The 15,717-nt window shown below is 36.7% G+C and overlaps 3 protein-coding genes across 6 annotated transcripts; 1 reads left to right on the top strand and 2 right to left on the bottom strand.

Moving 5' to 3' along the window:
- Window positions 1–502: 502 nt before the first annotated feature.
- On the top strand, window positions 503–9,897 carry Mgat2 (alpha-1,6-mannosyl-glycoprotein 2-beta-N-acetylglucosaminyltransferase). Of its 4 annotated transcripts, XM_068296298.1 has the most exons (12): window positions 503–1,289; window positions 3,858–3,993; window positions 5,386–5,514; window positions 5,571–5,711; window positions 5,773–5,960; window positions 6,021–6,262; window positions 6,330–6,475; window positions 6,539–6,699; window positions 7,402–7,818; window positions 8,588–8,802; window positions 8,863–9,081; window positions 9,509–9,897. In XM_068296298.1, the coding sequence occupies exons 2-12, from the start codon at window positions 3,978–3,980 to the stop codon at window positions 9,555–9,557; spliced, it is 1,923 nt and encodes a 640-aa protein (XP_068152399.1). In that variant the 5' UTR covers window positions 503–1,289; window positions 3,858–3,977; the 3' UTR covers window positions 9,558–9,897. The 4 variants fall into 4 exon arrangements, with proteins under 4 accessions (XP_068152399.1, XP_068152400.1, XP_068152402.1 ...); XM_068296299.1 differs by having other exon boundaries at window positions 505–1,289; window positions 8,863–9,897; XM_068296301.1 differs by lacking the exon at window positions 7,402–7,818 and having other exon boundaries at window positions 513–1,289.
- A 244-nt stretch (window positions 9,898–10,141) lies between these two features.
- Window positions 10,142–11,462, bottom strand: LOC137582250 (mitogen-activated protein kinase p38a-like). The gene has a single exon (XM_068296717.1). It carries the CDS (start codon window positions 11,198–11,200, stop codon window positions 10,142–10,144), a length of 1,059 nt encoding a protein of 352 aa, XP_068152818.1. The 5' UTR covers window positions 11,201–11,462.
- Window positions 11,463–11,786: 324 nt separating this feature from the next.
- Window positions 11,787–15,535, bottom strand: Sec8 (Secretory 8). The gene is made up of 9 exons (XM_068296380.1): window positions 15,394–15,535; window positions 14,895–15,235; window positions 14,060–14,837; window positions 13,874–13,998; window positions 13,526–13,810; window positions 13,065–13,466; window positions 12,408–13,011; window positions 12,135–12,341; window positions 11,787–12,065 (listed from the first exon to the last, which is right to left on the bottom strand). The coding sequence occupies exons 1-9, from the start codon at window positions 15,448–15,450 to the stop codon at window positions 11,889–11,891; spliced, it is 2,976 nt and encodes a 991-aa protein (XP_068152481.1). The 5' UTR covers window positions 15,451–15,535; the 3' UTR covers window positions 11,787–11,888.
- Window positions 15,536–15,717: the final 182 nt, after the last annotated feature.

Genomic DNA, 15,717 nt, shown 5'->3' with positions numbered 1-15,717 from the left:
TACTCTCGCTAGTGCCGAACAGTGTTGCCGTTTGAGAGAAAAATATGGCTTATTTAATATTTGACTTTAGTTGTGATAATAAAGTTTCTCAAATACCGAGTAATTGACAAAGTAGCAGTCTGGCAACTATAAAAGTCTTACATTATTATTTTTTGCAATACTTCCACCTCTAACTTGTATCTTGTTTTGGAATTTCTAATATTGACCAAATCACTGGTATCTTGAAGAAATGAAGTGAAAAGTGGTTTTTAGCCAAGTTATTTCAATAAATTATAAAATAAGAAATAGGATAAAAATTAACAATAAGTTTATGTCTCAAAAAAAAAAAAATCTCATCAATTGCTGATTTTATTACCAAGATTTCAGCTATTTTTTCTGTGATTTAGCTAATTTCGGCTTGTTTTTTGCTAATTCAGCTTATTTTGCTCGGGGAAACACGGCAACACTGTTGTCGACGGTAGGGTATCGCGAGGGAGGTATATTGGTTTCTAGGCAAATTCAACGTTTCAAAACATTTAACGTTCAGCCGTGCCGTAGTCGTCTCGTCGCCTAAAGTTTATTCGACTTGGAGCAACTAAAAACTAGATGACAACAAATGTTTGTCGCTTCTCCCACCTACGCTGTTGACAAATATTCTAGTTGAGGAAAGAATATACAAGTTTTTAGTGCAAATAAACTTGTAGTTTGCTTATCCAAAGTATCTCGGCGCGCGCGTACTGTGAGATACTTTCACGTCGGACGAGATTTCGGTCCCAGTGAATACACAAATTAATACGGAAAGAAAGAGAGACGGAAAATGCATAACTAAGCGAGAAATGAAAAGAAATCAAATTAAAAATTTAGATAAGTCGCAGTCCCAGTGAAATGTAGTCGCCGCGCCCTCCTCCCCCTACTCATCCTCTGATGCCCATTTGTGTGCTCTGTATTTGTGTGGCCGCAGCAGCCGCAATAGCAGCTGCCAGTATGTGTGTGTATCGAAATTGCATAAATCTGAAACTCAAAGCAGGCAATAACAACAACAACGAAAACGAATTAACAATAAAATCAATTGTGAATTAAAGTTAATTGCTTAAAAATGTTGTCAATTCAAGTTGAAATTGAAATTGTCGTGGCTCCAAATCAGCCGGAACAATTGAAGAGCAAACAAAATCGTTTAGCTGCATTTTGAATTGGCGTAGCCAATCTGAAAAATCGATTGGACCTAGAAGTGAGGGTGAGGTAAACCGACGATGACGCGGATGATGATGATGATGATGATGATGCCGCTACAATTGCAAATTTAACCAAAGGTGGGTGGAACTACTATTTCCTTAATTAGCACAATGGCCGAAAGAAAAAAAAAACCGTTTCGCATTGAAAATGACGACACCGACCTCCGTATACCCCTCAGTAAAGACAAAAATGCTCTCTCATTCAATTAAGTGAGCACATTCCAATCAATGATCAATGTGGAATACCAGCTAGTGGGTAGTTACCCTAATTTCACAATCCTTTTCGTCTTCCATTAAGAGAGACATACCCGATGCACCCACTGTGTGTATACAGGGTATGCAAATAAAACATCGAACTTTGCTTTTGCTTTTCGTCGTTCGTTTCTGCTTTACTTTTGCTTGGTATTTCGTAACAACTAAACCGAATAATACCTGTTTTCTCTGTTTCCGTTCCCCCTCCATCCTTTTGGACGCGCCCCAGAAACACTTCCGACCCCAGACCAAAGCCAGACCATAGCCCCACTGCCCCCCACACTACTTGAAGCACCACTTGATCCTACTATTTGAACTGTAGTGTAGGTATATGATGTACTTGACTACTTGGCACTTTAGCTCCAAGCAATAAAGTTCAAATTCAAAGTCAAAACATTAATAACCATTAGACAAAAGTTTCCCATATTTGGATGGATACTTTCATCGATTTTATTAAACATTCAACTGAGACTATATTTATACATAAGTTTATTGTTTATCTAGAAAGTAGAAGGGAACAGTGGGAGATGCATAACCAATTCAAGTCCTAAGGACAAGTTGTAGCTTACTTCAACCTGGTTTCTATATACATAAATTTGTACTAATTCATTCTTCTTATTGAATATTGATTTAATAACCTGTATTTTAATTAGCAAGTTCCTAATTTAGAAGTTTTTTTTTCGTTGTACACGAAAAAAATAGAAAATCAGTTATCTACATGTACATTATTTGTTATACACTCGCAAATAGAGTAGATTTACTTTGTTGTGATGTGTGCAACGCTTACAATTTCCATGGGGGTTTGAACGTCCCCCAAAATCATAATATTTCGTAAACCTTTTGAATACTTCTTCGGTTTTTGGAAAGATGTCTTGTATACAACGCGATGAGACTTAGTTTCGAATCTAGAATATGAAAAAATACAAAATTATATATGTATGCTTTTGATGTGTATTGAAGTACATTATTATTCTGTACTAAGCTACATACTATTTAACAGAAGTACTTAGATTAGTAAGCGATTAATGTCTACTTTTTAACAGTCATAAGAAGGTTTAAGTGATTACCATATTGTTTACTTTTTAACAGTATGAATGAATTACAATGTGGCTTACTATTTTAGAAAGTGTATGATTCCATTTTTGTCTACTATATTCTAAGGTTTATAAAACCTTTTTGTGAAAAACGGCTATGCCCATATAAACTATGATACGTTCTTATCTAGAAATGTATGGGACTGGGTTAGGTATGAAGGCTGGAATACTTTGGCATCAATTTGTAGGATTTTTTTAGGTGGAAATTGTATTTCAGACAGTTTCCTTGGTAGAGCAAATGCTTGAAAGAGTACTTAAACATTGTTCAAAGTTAACCCGGCTTAATGATCATTTTAATCGAAATCTATTGAAATTTACTTACTTGTTGATAAAAATTCCGATATAATTGTTGATTGCTAAATTGAGGGCGTTATTTACAAATTGTTCAATAATATTAAATTGTAATGGAGAAAATTAATTCATCGCTAATTCCCCTGTGATTAATTAATTTTCAAAAATTACTAGAGAAAGAAACAATTTTGAAAATTTGTATGATTTATTATCCCATTCAGTTTCTATTTTTGTGATTGTAATAAGCGTATAAAATATAAAACTATAAAAAATAAAAAGTTGACTGCTGATAACCTTCTATTTATAAATGTATACACATAATTTTTGAGTGGGTAAATGTGTATATACAAATGTTTTCAAAATCAAATGGTTAATAAAATGTGTTTTTTAGTTACATTAGTTGAAAAATAAAATAGTTTTCTTTGTATACATTTGCATAAACAAAGACTGAACACAAATACAACTATCAATTCGAATAAAAGCATTCAGATTACGTACATATATTCTTTGCATTCACGGGATTACTTAAATATGGTCGAAAAACTATAATATTTGACAACTAAAATATTTGTTGCGGACTCGGCAAAAAACTTAAATCTATTTTTATGCCAATTGTCAACGACACGACACGATGTAGAAGGTCCAACTATATGCCGCCCACTTACAACAGCTGCTCCCCTTCCCTCCGCCGTTTCCACGTCTTTCTTTGGCTCTTCCGCTGCCTTCGTTTATTCCCCCCCTTTAGTTGCCCTGTTTGGCATGTATTTGGCGGCTACTTTTGCGTCTGGTTATGGTATAAGTCCAATGCTAATCGCCTAAATAAACTCAAGTGCCTACACGTCGTATGAGCAATGACGGCCCGGCATCTGGGATGGGTAGTCGTTACGTTACTTTTGCGATTAGCGTTCCTTCGTCTCTCCTCCCCCCAGCTAAATATGCTTTAAATTGAATTGAAATGAATATCATCTCTATCTCTGATTTTGATTATTTCTGTTCTATACATTTCCAGAGGCCGAAATGAAAGCACTCGCTCATTAAACAACTACTCAAATAGGAGAGAACGAGAAGGAGAGAGAGGCAAAAGCGGAAGGACATTTTGTACAAGGACTATGCTAAAAATCTGACAAAAATGTCGAAAATTAGAGGTATTTTATAGCTATAAAAAATAAAATAAAGTGCTTGTCGTTGTAGATTTACGATTTATATCTTTTAGGATTAAATAAAATACTTTAATAATTTGTATATAAGATTAGGATTGTCAATCCCATTTTTTCTCGAAATGTGTCCGTAGAATTTTAGTTATAAATAGGTAAGTTATGCGTAAACATCTCACCTTTTTTATAAAAATATCTCCTATACCTCGAGCTGGCATTTCTTGGCATGTTTTAATGCTGATTTTCTGTCCCTCCTTTAAAGACCATTTTCCAGATCCTTTTTGTCTGAAATGTTGGTTCTTATGAAAACTGATTAACTGTTGAAATCGTAACAGTGGAATCCGATTATAATGTTGCCTTCTTCGTAATATGTTTTAAAATAGTTATTTAGTCATAATAAAAAATTCAATAAACTCGAGTCTCTCTCATTCTCCCTTAGCGGCATTGCTTAGGTGAGAGAATAATGAGCGTAAGAACCTTCTTGTCGCTGCTACGCTTATAAGAAAGAATGCCGATCCTTTATAAGAGTATATATTTCTAAATTTTTTGCCATTATTTTTGCCATGTTGTTTTCCGGACATCATTATATCCGTTGAATTGTGAAAACCTCTTTAAGCCCAGTCCATTTGAATAAGTTTGAATGGGTGGTATAAAGTCATCGAATTTTTGTCGCTAGAACCGCACAGACGTCATAAGCGGAATCACTATAACCGGATTTCCGGCAATAGCTAGTGGATATCCTTTAAAAAAAAAAGATAAAAGGACTATTTTATCTTCATAGTGCTATCAATAATAAAAAAATTTTTGTTTTTTCTCAATCACAATAGCTCCTCGTTACTTTCCTCACAGGAAAAACGAAAAGGCTATGTGACTTAAATTTGAATATAAATGTGCACCAGATAAAATTCTAGAACTTAGATAATGACTTCTTTAAGCCGAATATCACAAGAAAGTTATTTCTTCGAAGGAGTTTAATATTGTTAACTCGATGACATTAATCAGCAAATCAGATTTTAGCTCGCTTTTAAAAATTTTAGAAAATATTGGATTTTTTTTCCTTTTGAACAATCCACAACACAGATTTAACACAACTGCCAGTGTCTTTTTTTGGCGATTTTTATGGCCTACGGCCTAAGCGATCCACCATTTGTTTTCGACGAATCGCTTGATTCGTTTTGGAAGTAACACAAAGCCAAACTTTTCAAAACTAATGTTTATTCTATATAGTTATTAGACCTCAATTAATTTCGAAAAATTAAATCAAATGTTCACAGCAAATATTCGTTATATTTTTGATATTTTTGTAGAAAAAAATGAGTTTGTTAATTAAAGTATACCTTCAATTGTTGTAAGAATTGGATACAATTTTCTGGTATTTTAAAGGACGCATCCTGGTGCCACTGCCCAATACTGGAGCTTTGGGACGTAAGCGCAATAATTTCTATATGCGCAGCATCTTTATATTTGCTCTCTGCATTTTTGGTCTAGTGCAGTATCACAATTTTAACTACCGTAAGTACATGGATTTAGCTTATCTCAAAAAAGAATGATATCAAATCTGTTTTCAGTGGATAGCCGGGACACAGTTTTAAGTGATGCTGTAACCAATGACTCAGAAGATGCCATACTGGCCATGGTACCGGCTCCATTGCACAAATATTTAACTCCGCATACGCGTAATCACACTGCTGCTGCCACAGCAGTTGGGGGTAAGAATGAATATATATAAGAATATTTATCAATCATTTAATAAATTAATTACCTATGCAGCTATGTTTTTGAATTCCACCAGTGCTGGTGCTATGGCCACAGCTACTACACTTAATTTTGATGTTTATCATCCGCCAAATATGACGGAAATAAAACGTCAAATAATCCGTTACAACGAGATGCAGTTGGTCCTAAATGAGGACATCTTCGGACCGCTGCAAAACGATTCTGTGATAATTGTCATCCAGGTAAGACTCTGAACTGAAAGAAAAACATGAAAATAAACTGAAATTTTGATGTTTATTCAGGTGCACACGAGAATCACGTATTTGCGTCATTTAATTGTGAGTCTGGCCCAGGCCCGTGATATATCCAAGGTGCTCCTTGTCTTCTCACATGACTATTACGACGATGACATCAATGATTTGGTGCAGCAAATTGACTTTTGTAAAGTGCTGCAAATCTTCTATCCATATTCCATACAAACCCATCCCCATGAGTACCCTGGACTCGATCCCAACGATTGTCCCAGGAATATAAAAAAGGATCAGTGCGTATTTGAAGTCCTTTAACTATTAGAATGACAATATTTCTATATAATAATTTACCATTTACAGAGCTTTAATCACAAATTGTAATAATGCGCTTTATCCGGATCTCTATGGCCATTATCGTGAGGCCAAATTTACTCAGACCAAACATCATTGGTGGTGGAAAGCGAATCGTGTATTCAATGAGCTGGAAGTCACACGTTTCCACACTGGTATAAATGGAATATATTACAACTCCTTTCTTGATTCCATCACTCAACTTGTGTGTGTTGCAGGTCTGGTTTTGTTCCTAGAAGAGGATCACTATGTGGCCGAGGATTTTCTTTATATACTGGCCATGATGCAACAACGCACCAAAGACTTGTGCCCCCAATGCAATGTCCTTTCGCTGGGAACCTATCTGAAGACATTTAACTATTACACCTATCACAGCAAGGTGAGACACGAAACAGAAATTGCATCGACCAAAAAATCATTGGAAATATTTTATAGTTTTCAATTTTTCTTTTCTGTTTCACTCGGTTTTCATATATAATTTCTATTTGAATTGTAACAAACAACTTAAAGCTTCTGCCAGTGCAATTGTTATTACTAGCAACAACAAAACAAAAAACAATCCATACAATATATAAACATTTGAATTCAAGACACAATTCATACCATAAACCACAAGAGGCACACACACGAACACATACACACACATTCTCAATGGATTATTTTACATCTTCCCAATACTTATTATCCTCGTTTAACGATAGGAAAATTTACATTTATTTGTCACCAAAAGGGAATGCAACCGAAAGGTAGACTTTCCTCCATGTTTGTAGCCATTCCAACAACAACAAATTGTGTTTTGGTTACAAATTGCATTATTAACAATTCAATATTTGTGCTGCTATAAATCAAAAATGAATTTTGTTAGTTTATTAACGGTTGCATTTTCTATGTCTAGTATATGTATTTGCATAGGGCTTTTACTTACTTTTTGTTCAAATTTGTTTCTTTTTAAACACAAAACGTATTTCTCAATATATATTCTTTTTTTTTTTTTTGCAAATATATGTTACATTTATATATTTATATATATTAAAAAATCTCTCTACTTCTATATATATATGTATAAACTATCATCATGCAGACTAACAAGAAATCCTATGCTTCCTCGCTGATCTCAACAAACAGTCTATTAGGATTCAATAGGAACAATAATAATAATAACAATAATAATAATAACAACAATTATAACAATAGAAATTCAATGCAATCCACATCATCTGCGCAATCATCGTCATCAACGACATCATTAAAAAATGTAAAAGTCTATGTGGGCGACACTGTTGATGTCACTGACCATGCTGGCGGCCACAAAAATAGCAAGAGATCGAACCACATCAACACTGTCACCGCCACTGCCCCATCTGACACCAATAATGAGAATAGCAATAATAATAATAATAATAATATCAATAACAATCTAAATAATAATAATAATAAAAATGGTGCACAAACATGGAACTATCATGTCCTGCCATCATTGTATTCCGTCTATCAGAAGGTAGTGCACCGTCGAAATCAGTCAAACTCAATTCTACATAGTTAATATGCACTTGCCAATGTCTTCACTATGGAATAGAAACTGCAAAGCCATTAATGGCATCTCCGAGAGGTGTTTGCATGTTCTGTTGGGCAATTTCTACTCCAATGTGAATTCATCTTGATCGATTTTCGTTTGTAGTTGTTTTTGATAGCCACTTTCTCTGCATGATACTAGAACATTTTCAATTCGCTTTGGCAATCTAGCATGCTTTACTTCATTTCTTTGGTTTCGTTTTGAACATTAAACACAAATTATGTTTGAAATTTGTTTTTGCTATTTAATCTTTTTGTCTTATGTGGGTAAATCTGTGTTGTATCCCATTTTGCCCCTCCAAAAACCAGTTGCATGCCCGTGTAAAGGTGATGAAGATTGATAGGGAAGGCATTCTCAATGATTATGGCAAGGTATTTGAGTGCGTCACCCATTTTGCTTGCTCCACTATATGTATATGTATGTAAATCATTTTCATTACTCGTTCGTGTTTTATTCAAATCGAAAAATCAATTATGCAAATGATCGAAAAAAAACCCAATTTGTTATCATTAGCCTAATGAGGACCCATCATTATTAACAGAAAAGCAAAAGAGAACAATGAAATTCGCATGACTATTCCTCAAACTATACTAACAATCGATAACAATTTGTTAAACTCCTTTTCTCAATACTATACACACGATTTATTCAATTGCTATCAATATTACTATCCCACTCTTAATTTCTGCCACAGGTGGAAGTGATGCCTTGGATAAGCAGCAAACACAACATGGGCTTTGCCTTCAATCGCACCACCTGGATGGGCATACGGAAATGCGCTCGTCATTTTTGCACATACGATGATTATAACTGGGATTGGTCGTTGCAGCATGTATCCCAGCAGTGTTTGAAACGCAAACTTCATGCCATGATTGTCAAAGGACCTCGTGTTTTTCACATAGGTGAATGGTAAGTGTGCCTTCAAACACATTTTACTTTCCACTTAATCAGAGATTTAATTCTTTCCAGTGGGGTTCATCATAAGAACAAGAATTGCGAATCCAATCAGGTTATCTCCAAGGTTCAGCATGTCTTACGCATAGCCCGTAATTCACATCAACTTTTCCCCCGCTCACTCACTTTAACCGTGCCCAGTTTGATTAAGAAATCAAAGCTACGTAAGGGCAATGGCGGCTGGGGTGATCTAAGAGATCACGAGCTATGCCTAAACATGACACTGGCAACGAGGTAATAACGCCAAGATAAAAACGAACGGACTTTGTTTAAACTTTAGCCTTTAATTAGCTTACTTGTAGAGAGCTATTAGTTAGTATATGTAGTAGTTATAGTCATTAAATACTGTTTATAATGAACTCTGAAATATTTCGTACTCGTATACAAAAAAAAAAAAAAAATAAGAAATTAATCGAAATCAAACTAATCGCAATCAACGCAAAAGTTGTACAATTCCAAAGATCAACCAGTTACCATATTAATATATACATACATATATATATATATATATATATATGTATATGTATGTATATATACAAAACCCTATCTAGTCACAAATATCAACAAACAATTCACAATATCCTCAATTCATTTCGTGTCTTTGCTCATTTTGAAATTGTTTGTTTAGCTTGCTATTAAATAGTCTTTGTGTATTGTTTAGGTTCCGTCCAGGATTGAGGTCAACTAAACTGCAAGGCCATGTTTTCTAAACGAAATTAAAAAAAAAAAAAAACAAACTCAAATCTCAAAAAACACTAATTCCCAGATTGTGCCGAACAAGAACAAGTAAAAAATAAATCAATTAAAATAGAACAAAGAGAACGCATCAACTAGTCATAGTAGATAAACCAAGCACATGGCTGAAAAATAGAACAAAAACAAACAAATATGTTATATAAATAATGAAAATACGCATAAAATTTTATAACTATAGAAATATCTTTAATAATAAATTGATATAATTATTGTGTAAGCATTGTAAATAGTGAAATTTTGTTGTATAAATCCCATAAGTTCTTTTTAACATAATACTTATTATTATAACAAAAAAAAAAAAGAAACCTCTGATCTTATGTAATTTGTTATTTTTCCAATTGTTAGTTCAAAGCGCTTTTATGCAATAGGAATTTTTAATCAATTGAAAACGATTAGTAAATAAATAATTAATGCAGAAAGTGCAACCATCTAAATACATATTAAAACATTACGTTGTTTTTTATTTAAGTATTTCATTATTTAAAAACGAAATTCCCTTTTTTTGGCGATTTCGAATGCTAATTTAAGAGATTAAAAATTATTTTGTCTTAATATTTGATTCAATATCAGGAGATGAAAATTGGGCGATATTTTCCATAATGATTCTTCTCCAATCCTGTAACGAAAAATTTGAAGTCTCAAAACATTGATCATAAATCGGATGATTGTCCTCTTCCATGGGTGTGGAATAATCCTTAAGATAAGGGTGCTTTAATGCCTCTAAGGAACTAATACGTTCCTCGGGATCAAGCTGCAGCATCCTCTTCAGCAAATCAATAGCCCATGGGCTAGCATTTCTAAACACAACGTTGAAGTCTTGACCATCTCGATGGGGTTCTTGTGAGAGACATCTACTTGTGGTGTCATTTGATATTTTGTTTATTAGAGCTGCTGATGGTGTGCCCACTAGATTGAAAATTACAGTCAATTGGTTGAATGTACTTTTGCCCCGAAATAGAACTTGACTGGTAATCAATTCCGCCAGGATGCATCCCACTGACCACACATCTACGGCTTGGTCGTATTCGCGCCATGAGAAGATTACTTCTGGAGCACGATACCAACGTGTCACAACATAGCCAGTCATATCTGAGCTTACGGCCCGAGCCAAGCCAAAGTCCAAAATTCTCAAGTCACAATTTCCATTGATGGCAATATTGGATGGTTTCAAATCTCGATGAATTATGCCACGGGCGTGAAGGTAAGTCAATCCATTAAGCATCTGGCTCAAAAATGACTTAACATGCTCCTCTGTGAGATTTTGTGTTTGTATGACTTTATGCAGATCAGCCTCCATTAAATGGGTCACCAGGTAAATCTCGGTCGTGTTGGGAGATAAGAATACATCCAATAGGCTTATCAAATTCGGATGATTCACGTGCATTAGCACGGATAGTTCGCGGAACGCTAACTTGGCATATCGTTTGGACTCGAATGCTTGGGATATCTTTTTAATGGCCACTTCACAATTGGTTTGTCCCACAGACGCCTTCGCAACTTGGCCAAAGGTTCCGGATCCTATAAATTGAAGTTTCTGATATCTGTCTCTGAGATCCCATGTGGTACCGTCCAATTTTACTTGGTAAAATCTGTTCATTTTAGTTTGGTGTGATCGTCTTACCAAGGCCAATTGGCTGTATGAATTGAAACAGAAAGTTTAAATTTCTTTCTTTGTATGGGGATGTATCGTTCACTGATTAGATTATTTTAATGTTTTCTGTTGGCTAGTTATGGTGATTCCCCGTTTCCAAATATTGGACTTATCCGGAATCAGAACCAGTTATCGACAACATTCTTAAATACGGCTGAAATCGAAATAAGCTATCCCAATAAATCAAAAAATCCAAAGCATATCTGGCAAAAGCTGTAGAGATGAACAGGGGCTGAAACAACCGTGCTTCTTGCCTTAAAATCCGGAACGTGATTTTCCCCATATTAATAACGATCGCATGCAATGAAAATACTTTCTCAAAGTTTGACTTTTCAAAAAGAAAAGAATTAAAAAAATATGCTATAATTTGGCTATGGACAGCGGTGTCTTGCGATAAAAATGATTCTCCACCAAAAACTTTGCAACAAGGCGCAGCAGCAAATGTTTTTCCGTTTTGCTTTTCGATTGACACCACATTTGAATATTTTTAGAACAATTCTATTTTGAATAGTTAAAATAAACAATTATTGCATTTTTGTATAATTTGCACTTACACATACACGCCATAAACAATAATTGATAAGAGTGTATGCGAGTGTGTGGTATAATTATTTTTTAAATAAACTTTACACTGTTATACAACAATACCCTTGGATGGCTTAGCACCCAGAATATCCGAAAGCTTTTGCTGATAGGAAGCCAGTAAATTGGCGTCGGTAATGCCGCAAGCCCTGCACGACAATTGGAGAGCGTTGAGCAACTGCATCTCTGAGAACTGTGTTCCCCGCTCCAGCAATGCATTGAGGATTTCCTGCGGAACACAAACATGTACATTTCATAAGCTAATGTTTTTAAGAAATAAATTTAGAATTGGACTTACATCAGGCTCCATGCATAGCAATTCGTAAAAGTGTTTGGCTTGATCCAATGCAACCTCTCTGGAGGCGGTTATGTTGCTTAGGGTCTGTTGCAACGCAATCGAATTTCTGCACATCCGTTGCACAGTGATTTGATCAATGTGCTCCAGGTAATTGGATGCCTGTATGAGAATACGGGAAGCAAGATGAGCAAGTCCCTCAAAGACGTACTGCAAAAAAAAAGAAGAAATATTTCAGTCCACTGTGAATTAATCAGATTAAAAGGGTGTGCTCACCCTTGTCTTGCGCGGATGCAGGGTCGCACTAAACGCTTCATCCATTTCGGATAAACGCTTGGTCAGCACCTGAACCTGACGATCTGGCTCTAAAATGTCATCCTTGGAGCCCACGTAGCTATTATTCCTTGCACTCGACTTGGAACGCAAATAGTGGAAGCACTGCACACGAACCTCCAGGTGCAAAACAAGGAGACAGGTATTGGCCAGTTCATCGAATTCCAAGGCCAGATTTGTCATGACCTTAATAGTGCCATCTTTGATGGCAATGTTGGCAGTGCACTCTGCGGATATGGCGTTAAGGCCATTCACAAGTGGACGTCGCAGCTCATTGGCAAACTCGGAGACACGGGCGGAAAACCATTCCATGCTCTCCTGTAGGATTGCCAGCTCTTTAAGCACTCCAATGTCGTCCAGAATCTCTCGTTGAGTAATGCCTCCTTCGCCCAAATTGCTGGTCAGCATTTCTGCTTCGCGGATATTACGTTGTTGCACCTGCAATGGGCTCTCTTCCTCGGAAGGCTCAAAGCTACCGCGTTGAAGCTTGCGAGTTTGCCGAGTTCGCTGGCTTGAGATCTTCAGATCCGTCCAGTTAGGCAGCGATCTAAAAAGAATTAATATTAAGTAATGTATTCTATCATATAGATTTTGTCTTACTTAAGGAATCGACTAATGTCCTCATCCTTTAGCCAGGCTACACTGTAGATACGCTTATCTTCAGAATCTGGTTGCACAATGCCTCGGTAAGCCGCCTGACAGTTTTCTCGATACTCCTTTAGCAGGGCACAGACCATCTTAAGCAACTCTTCGGAATAACAGGGCAAGTCTTGTATCAAATTTTTCGTCTCGACCAGACGACGCTCCACCATCACAGTTGACTGCAACAAGGGCCTATTTAAATTGAGAGCTTTCATCTCCTCCGGACTTATAATCGTGCGCCAAGCGTCTTGATTCTTTGACAAGGACTCAATGGTCAATTGCAAATTGCGATTGTGTCCTTTGGACAGGAATGTCTCCTTGATATAGTTATCCACAAAATCATGCAGGCTACAGGGTTGCCTACGGAAAAACAAAAAGTTAATGTGAGAATTTAAAGTGCAAAGAAAGCGATCCCTTACCCTGGCTTGCATTTCATAAAACTCTCTATTTCCTGTATGTAGCCCATTAGTGGCAAGTAAACTTTGGTTATTACATTTTGATCGGGTGTGCATATCAATAGTTTCTCTCGTTGCTGTTTTCTTTCGTGTGGTAAAATTCCACTGGTCGATCCCTTCCCACTGCCATCCAGTTGTGACCCCATGTTGTCATCTATCGAAACATCCGATGCATTGCGTCTATGTTCCTTGCCCCCTGAGCCGGCTATATGTGACGATTTGTCGAATTTGAACATTGATCTTTTAGTGCTGAGAAATGAAATGACTGAAGTGAAAAATCAAATTTCTATTACTTTCTGTTGGATTACTCACTTTGCAGCCTTTCGCCTTAGGAAATAAGAATTAATGTTGCTAGTTGGCTCAGCAAACCCAGTGGAACTGCTCTCATCCGATGATGCATTCTGAATGTCCAAGTAGTCGGTCAACAAAAGTTGCAACTGCAAGAGCAAAGGTTTAATTTTGATTTAAAATTTTCAGTCTTTAATGTACTTTACTTACCACAGATTGTGCCTGGGCCCAAAAGTCTGTCAAATCATAGGGTTGAGGTCCTACAACTGCATACTTTTGACCGACTGCCAAGTAGTTCTTCAAGACCAACGAATGCGTCTTGGCAATTGCCTTAAATTGCTTAAATATAATCTCTAGCAGCATAAGCAAAGGATTGGAGCTGCCATTTACAGCAGCATTGGCTGACCCTTCGACGGCAACAACTGCCGACAATTGTTGTGTGGTATTACGCACCACATTCAAGAGTTCGGTTTGGATTTGTACACGCAGCGTTTCCAGTGAATCGGGCACTTTGTGCAGCATTCCAAAACATTCCACAATAATGGCGATAAAGTAACTCATGCTCAGTTCGGGATCTATTAGATCTGCGTCTTCAATTATCTCAGCGTTTTCCAGATCAAAGCCCTGGGCCATTTCGGCCAGAGCCTTGCGTACCCTGGCATTAGCTTCAATACGATCTGTTGAACGTCGCACTCCTATTCCCCGGGTGAAACTAGAATTCAAACGGCTGGAATTGGAGCGCTGAAAGGCGAAAAGGGCTTCGTTTGCGGAATTTTTGTAGATTTGGGTCACCAGCTCTTCGTGCAGACGATGATAGAGCTGCTGGCGACGTGTTTGCAAATCAGTTCGCAAATCGGCCAACCCTTCAACTCCTTGCAATGGTCCATTGAGTGTGTTCAGGGCATCGGTGAGAGCCTTGCTTGCATGCAAATACTGTCGCTTAGCCGTGTAGCTGACTACGCGTTGAGGCACTTTTCGCAACTCCTGGCTGTAATCCAATAAAAAGTTGTATCAAATTGTCAGTAATAAGAGGAATTAAACTTACATTTGTTCCAGCATCTCCAGCACATATTTGTGCTGCACTGCATCTGTCCACATTTTCTTCAGTTCGTCTCTTCGGCACTGAAGCAATCTCTTGCAGGCACCCAGATTTTCTTTAACCGCATGTATTCGCTCACGACTGGCTGTGATCTCAATGGCCACCTGACTAAAAAGAGGCAGAACCTGCGTCAACTGTTGATCATGTCGGGACACCAATTCATTGAGACGCAAGTCCGAGCGCTTGAATTCTTGTTCGATTTTCAGCTTTTCCTTCTGACGCTCCTCGGTGGTCTCACTAAATCCCAGGGACTTGATAACGTTGACCAGGAAGCCACAGCCTGCGGACTACAAGCATAATTCGAAACAAAGTCTAGATTAGATGATATTTTAAAAAGTGGGAGTGATGACAACAACAACAAGGAGTGTCGTCATCATTTTCCCTTTGCCTGGGTTTGGCTAAAGACAACAACAATATATGGAAATAAGAATTCCAAAATGTTTACCTCATCCTTGCCATACTTGACTCCACGGGGAGGCTTAGTTGGCGGTGGTGGGTCCATTAGGATGTATTTATTTATTTCCAATTTTTAACAATATCGGCCCCCTATAACTTATAACGAGATGCATCAATAACGATAACAATCACTCAGCCGAACAGTGTTGGCAATAACAGATAAAAATAGCTAATAGCTAAAAACATTATTTTTTAACGTTTTAAAATAAAGATCCAATATGATCGTTCCTTTGGTAGTTATATTAAATAATGGTCCGATCCGGTGGGAATATATATATATATAATATTTGAGGTCAAAAAAGCTTCCTTCTGT

Source organism: Drosophila tropicalis, unplaced genomic scaffold (genome assembly GCF_018151085.1).
Source record: "Drosophila tropicalis isolate 14030-0801.00 unplaced genomic scaffold, ASM1815108v1 contig_859, whole genome shotgun sequence".
NCBI lineage: Eukaryota > Metazoa > Arthropoda > Insecta > Diptera > Drosophilidae > Drosophila > Drosophila tropicalis.
Note: the sequence above shows the minus strand (reverse complement) of the source record. Positions and strands in the feature narration are given on the sequence as shown.

Excerpts from the sequence above, each read along its gene's own strand:
- Sec8 (XM_068296380.1), bottom strand. The coding sequence starts at position 15,450 with ATGGACCCACCACCGCCAACTAAGCCTCCCCGTGGAGTCAAGTATGGC. Across the intron at positions 14,838-14,894 it reads CTGGAGATGCTGGAACAAAT|CCAGGAGTTGCGAAAAGTGC; the intron begins GTAAGTTTAATT and ends ATTGGATTACAG. Across the intron at positions 13,012-13,064 it reads GACATTAGTCGATTCCTTAA|ATCGCTGCCTAACTGGACGG; the intron begins GTAAGACAAAAT and ends AATTCTTTTTAG.
- Mgat2 (XM_068296298.1), top strand. Across the intron at positions 5,515-5,570 it reads GTATCACAATTTTAACTACC|TGGATAGCCGGGACACAGTT; the intron begins GTAAGTACATGG and ends ATCTGTTTTCAG. Across the intron at positions 8,803-8,862 it reads GTTTTTCACATAGGTGAATG|TGGGGTTCATCATAAGAACA; the intron begins GTAAGTGTGCCT and ends AATTCTTTCCAG.
- LOC137582250 (XM_068296717.1), bottom strand. The coding sequence starts at position 11,200 with ATGAACAGATTTTACCAAGTAAAATTGGACGGTACCACATGGGATCTC.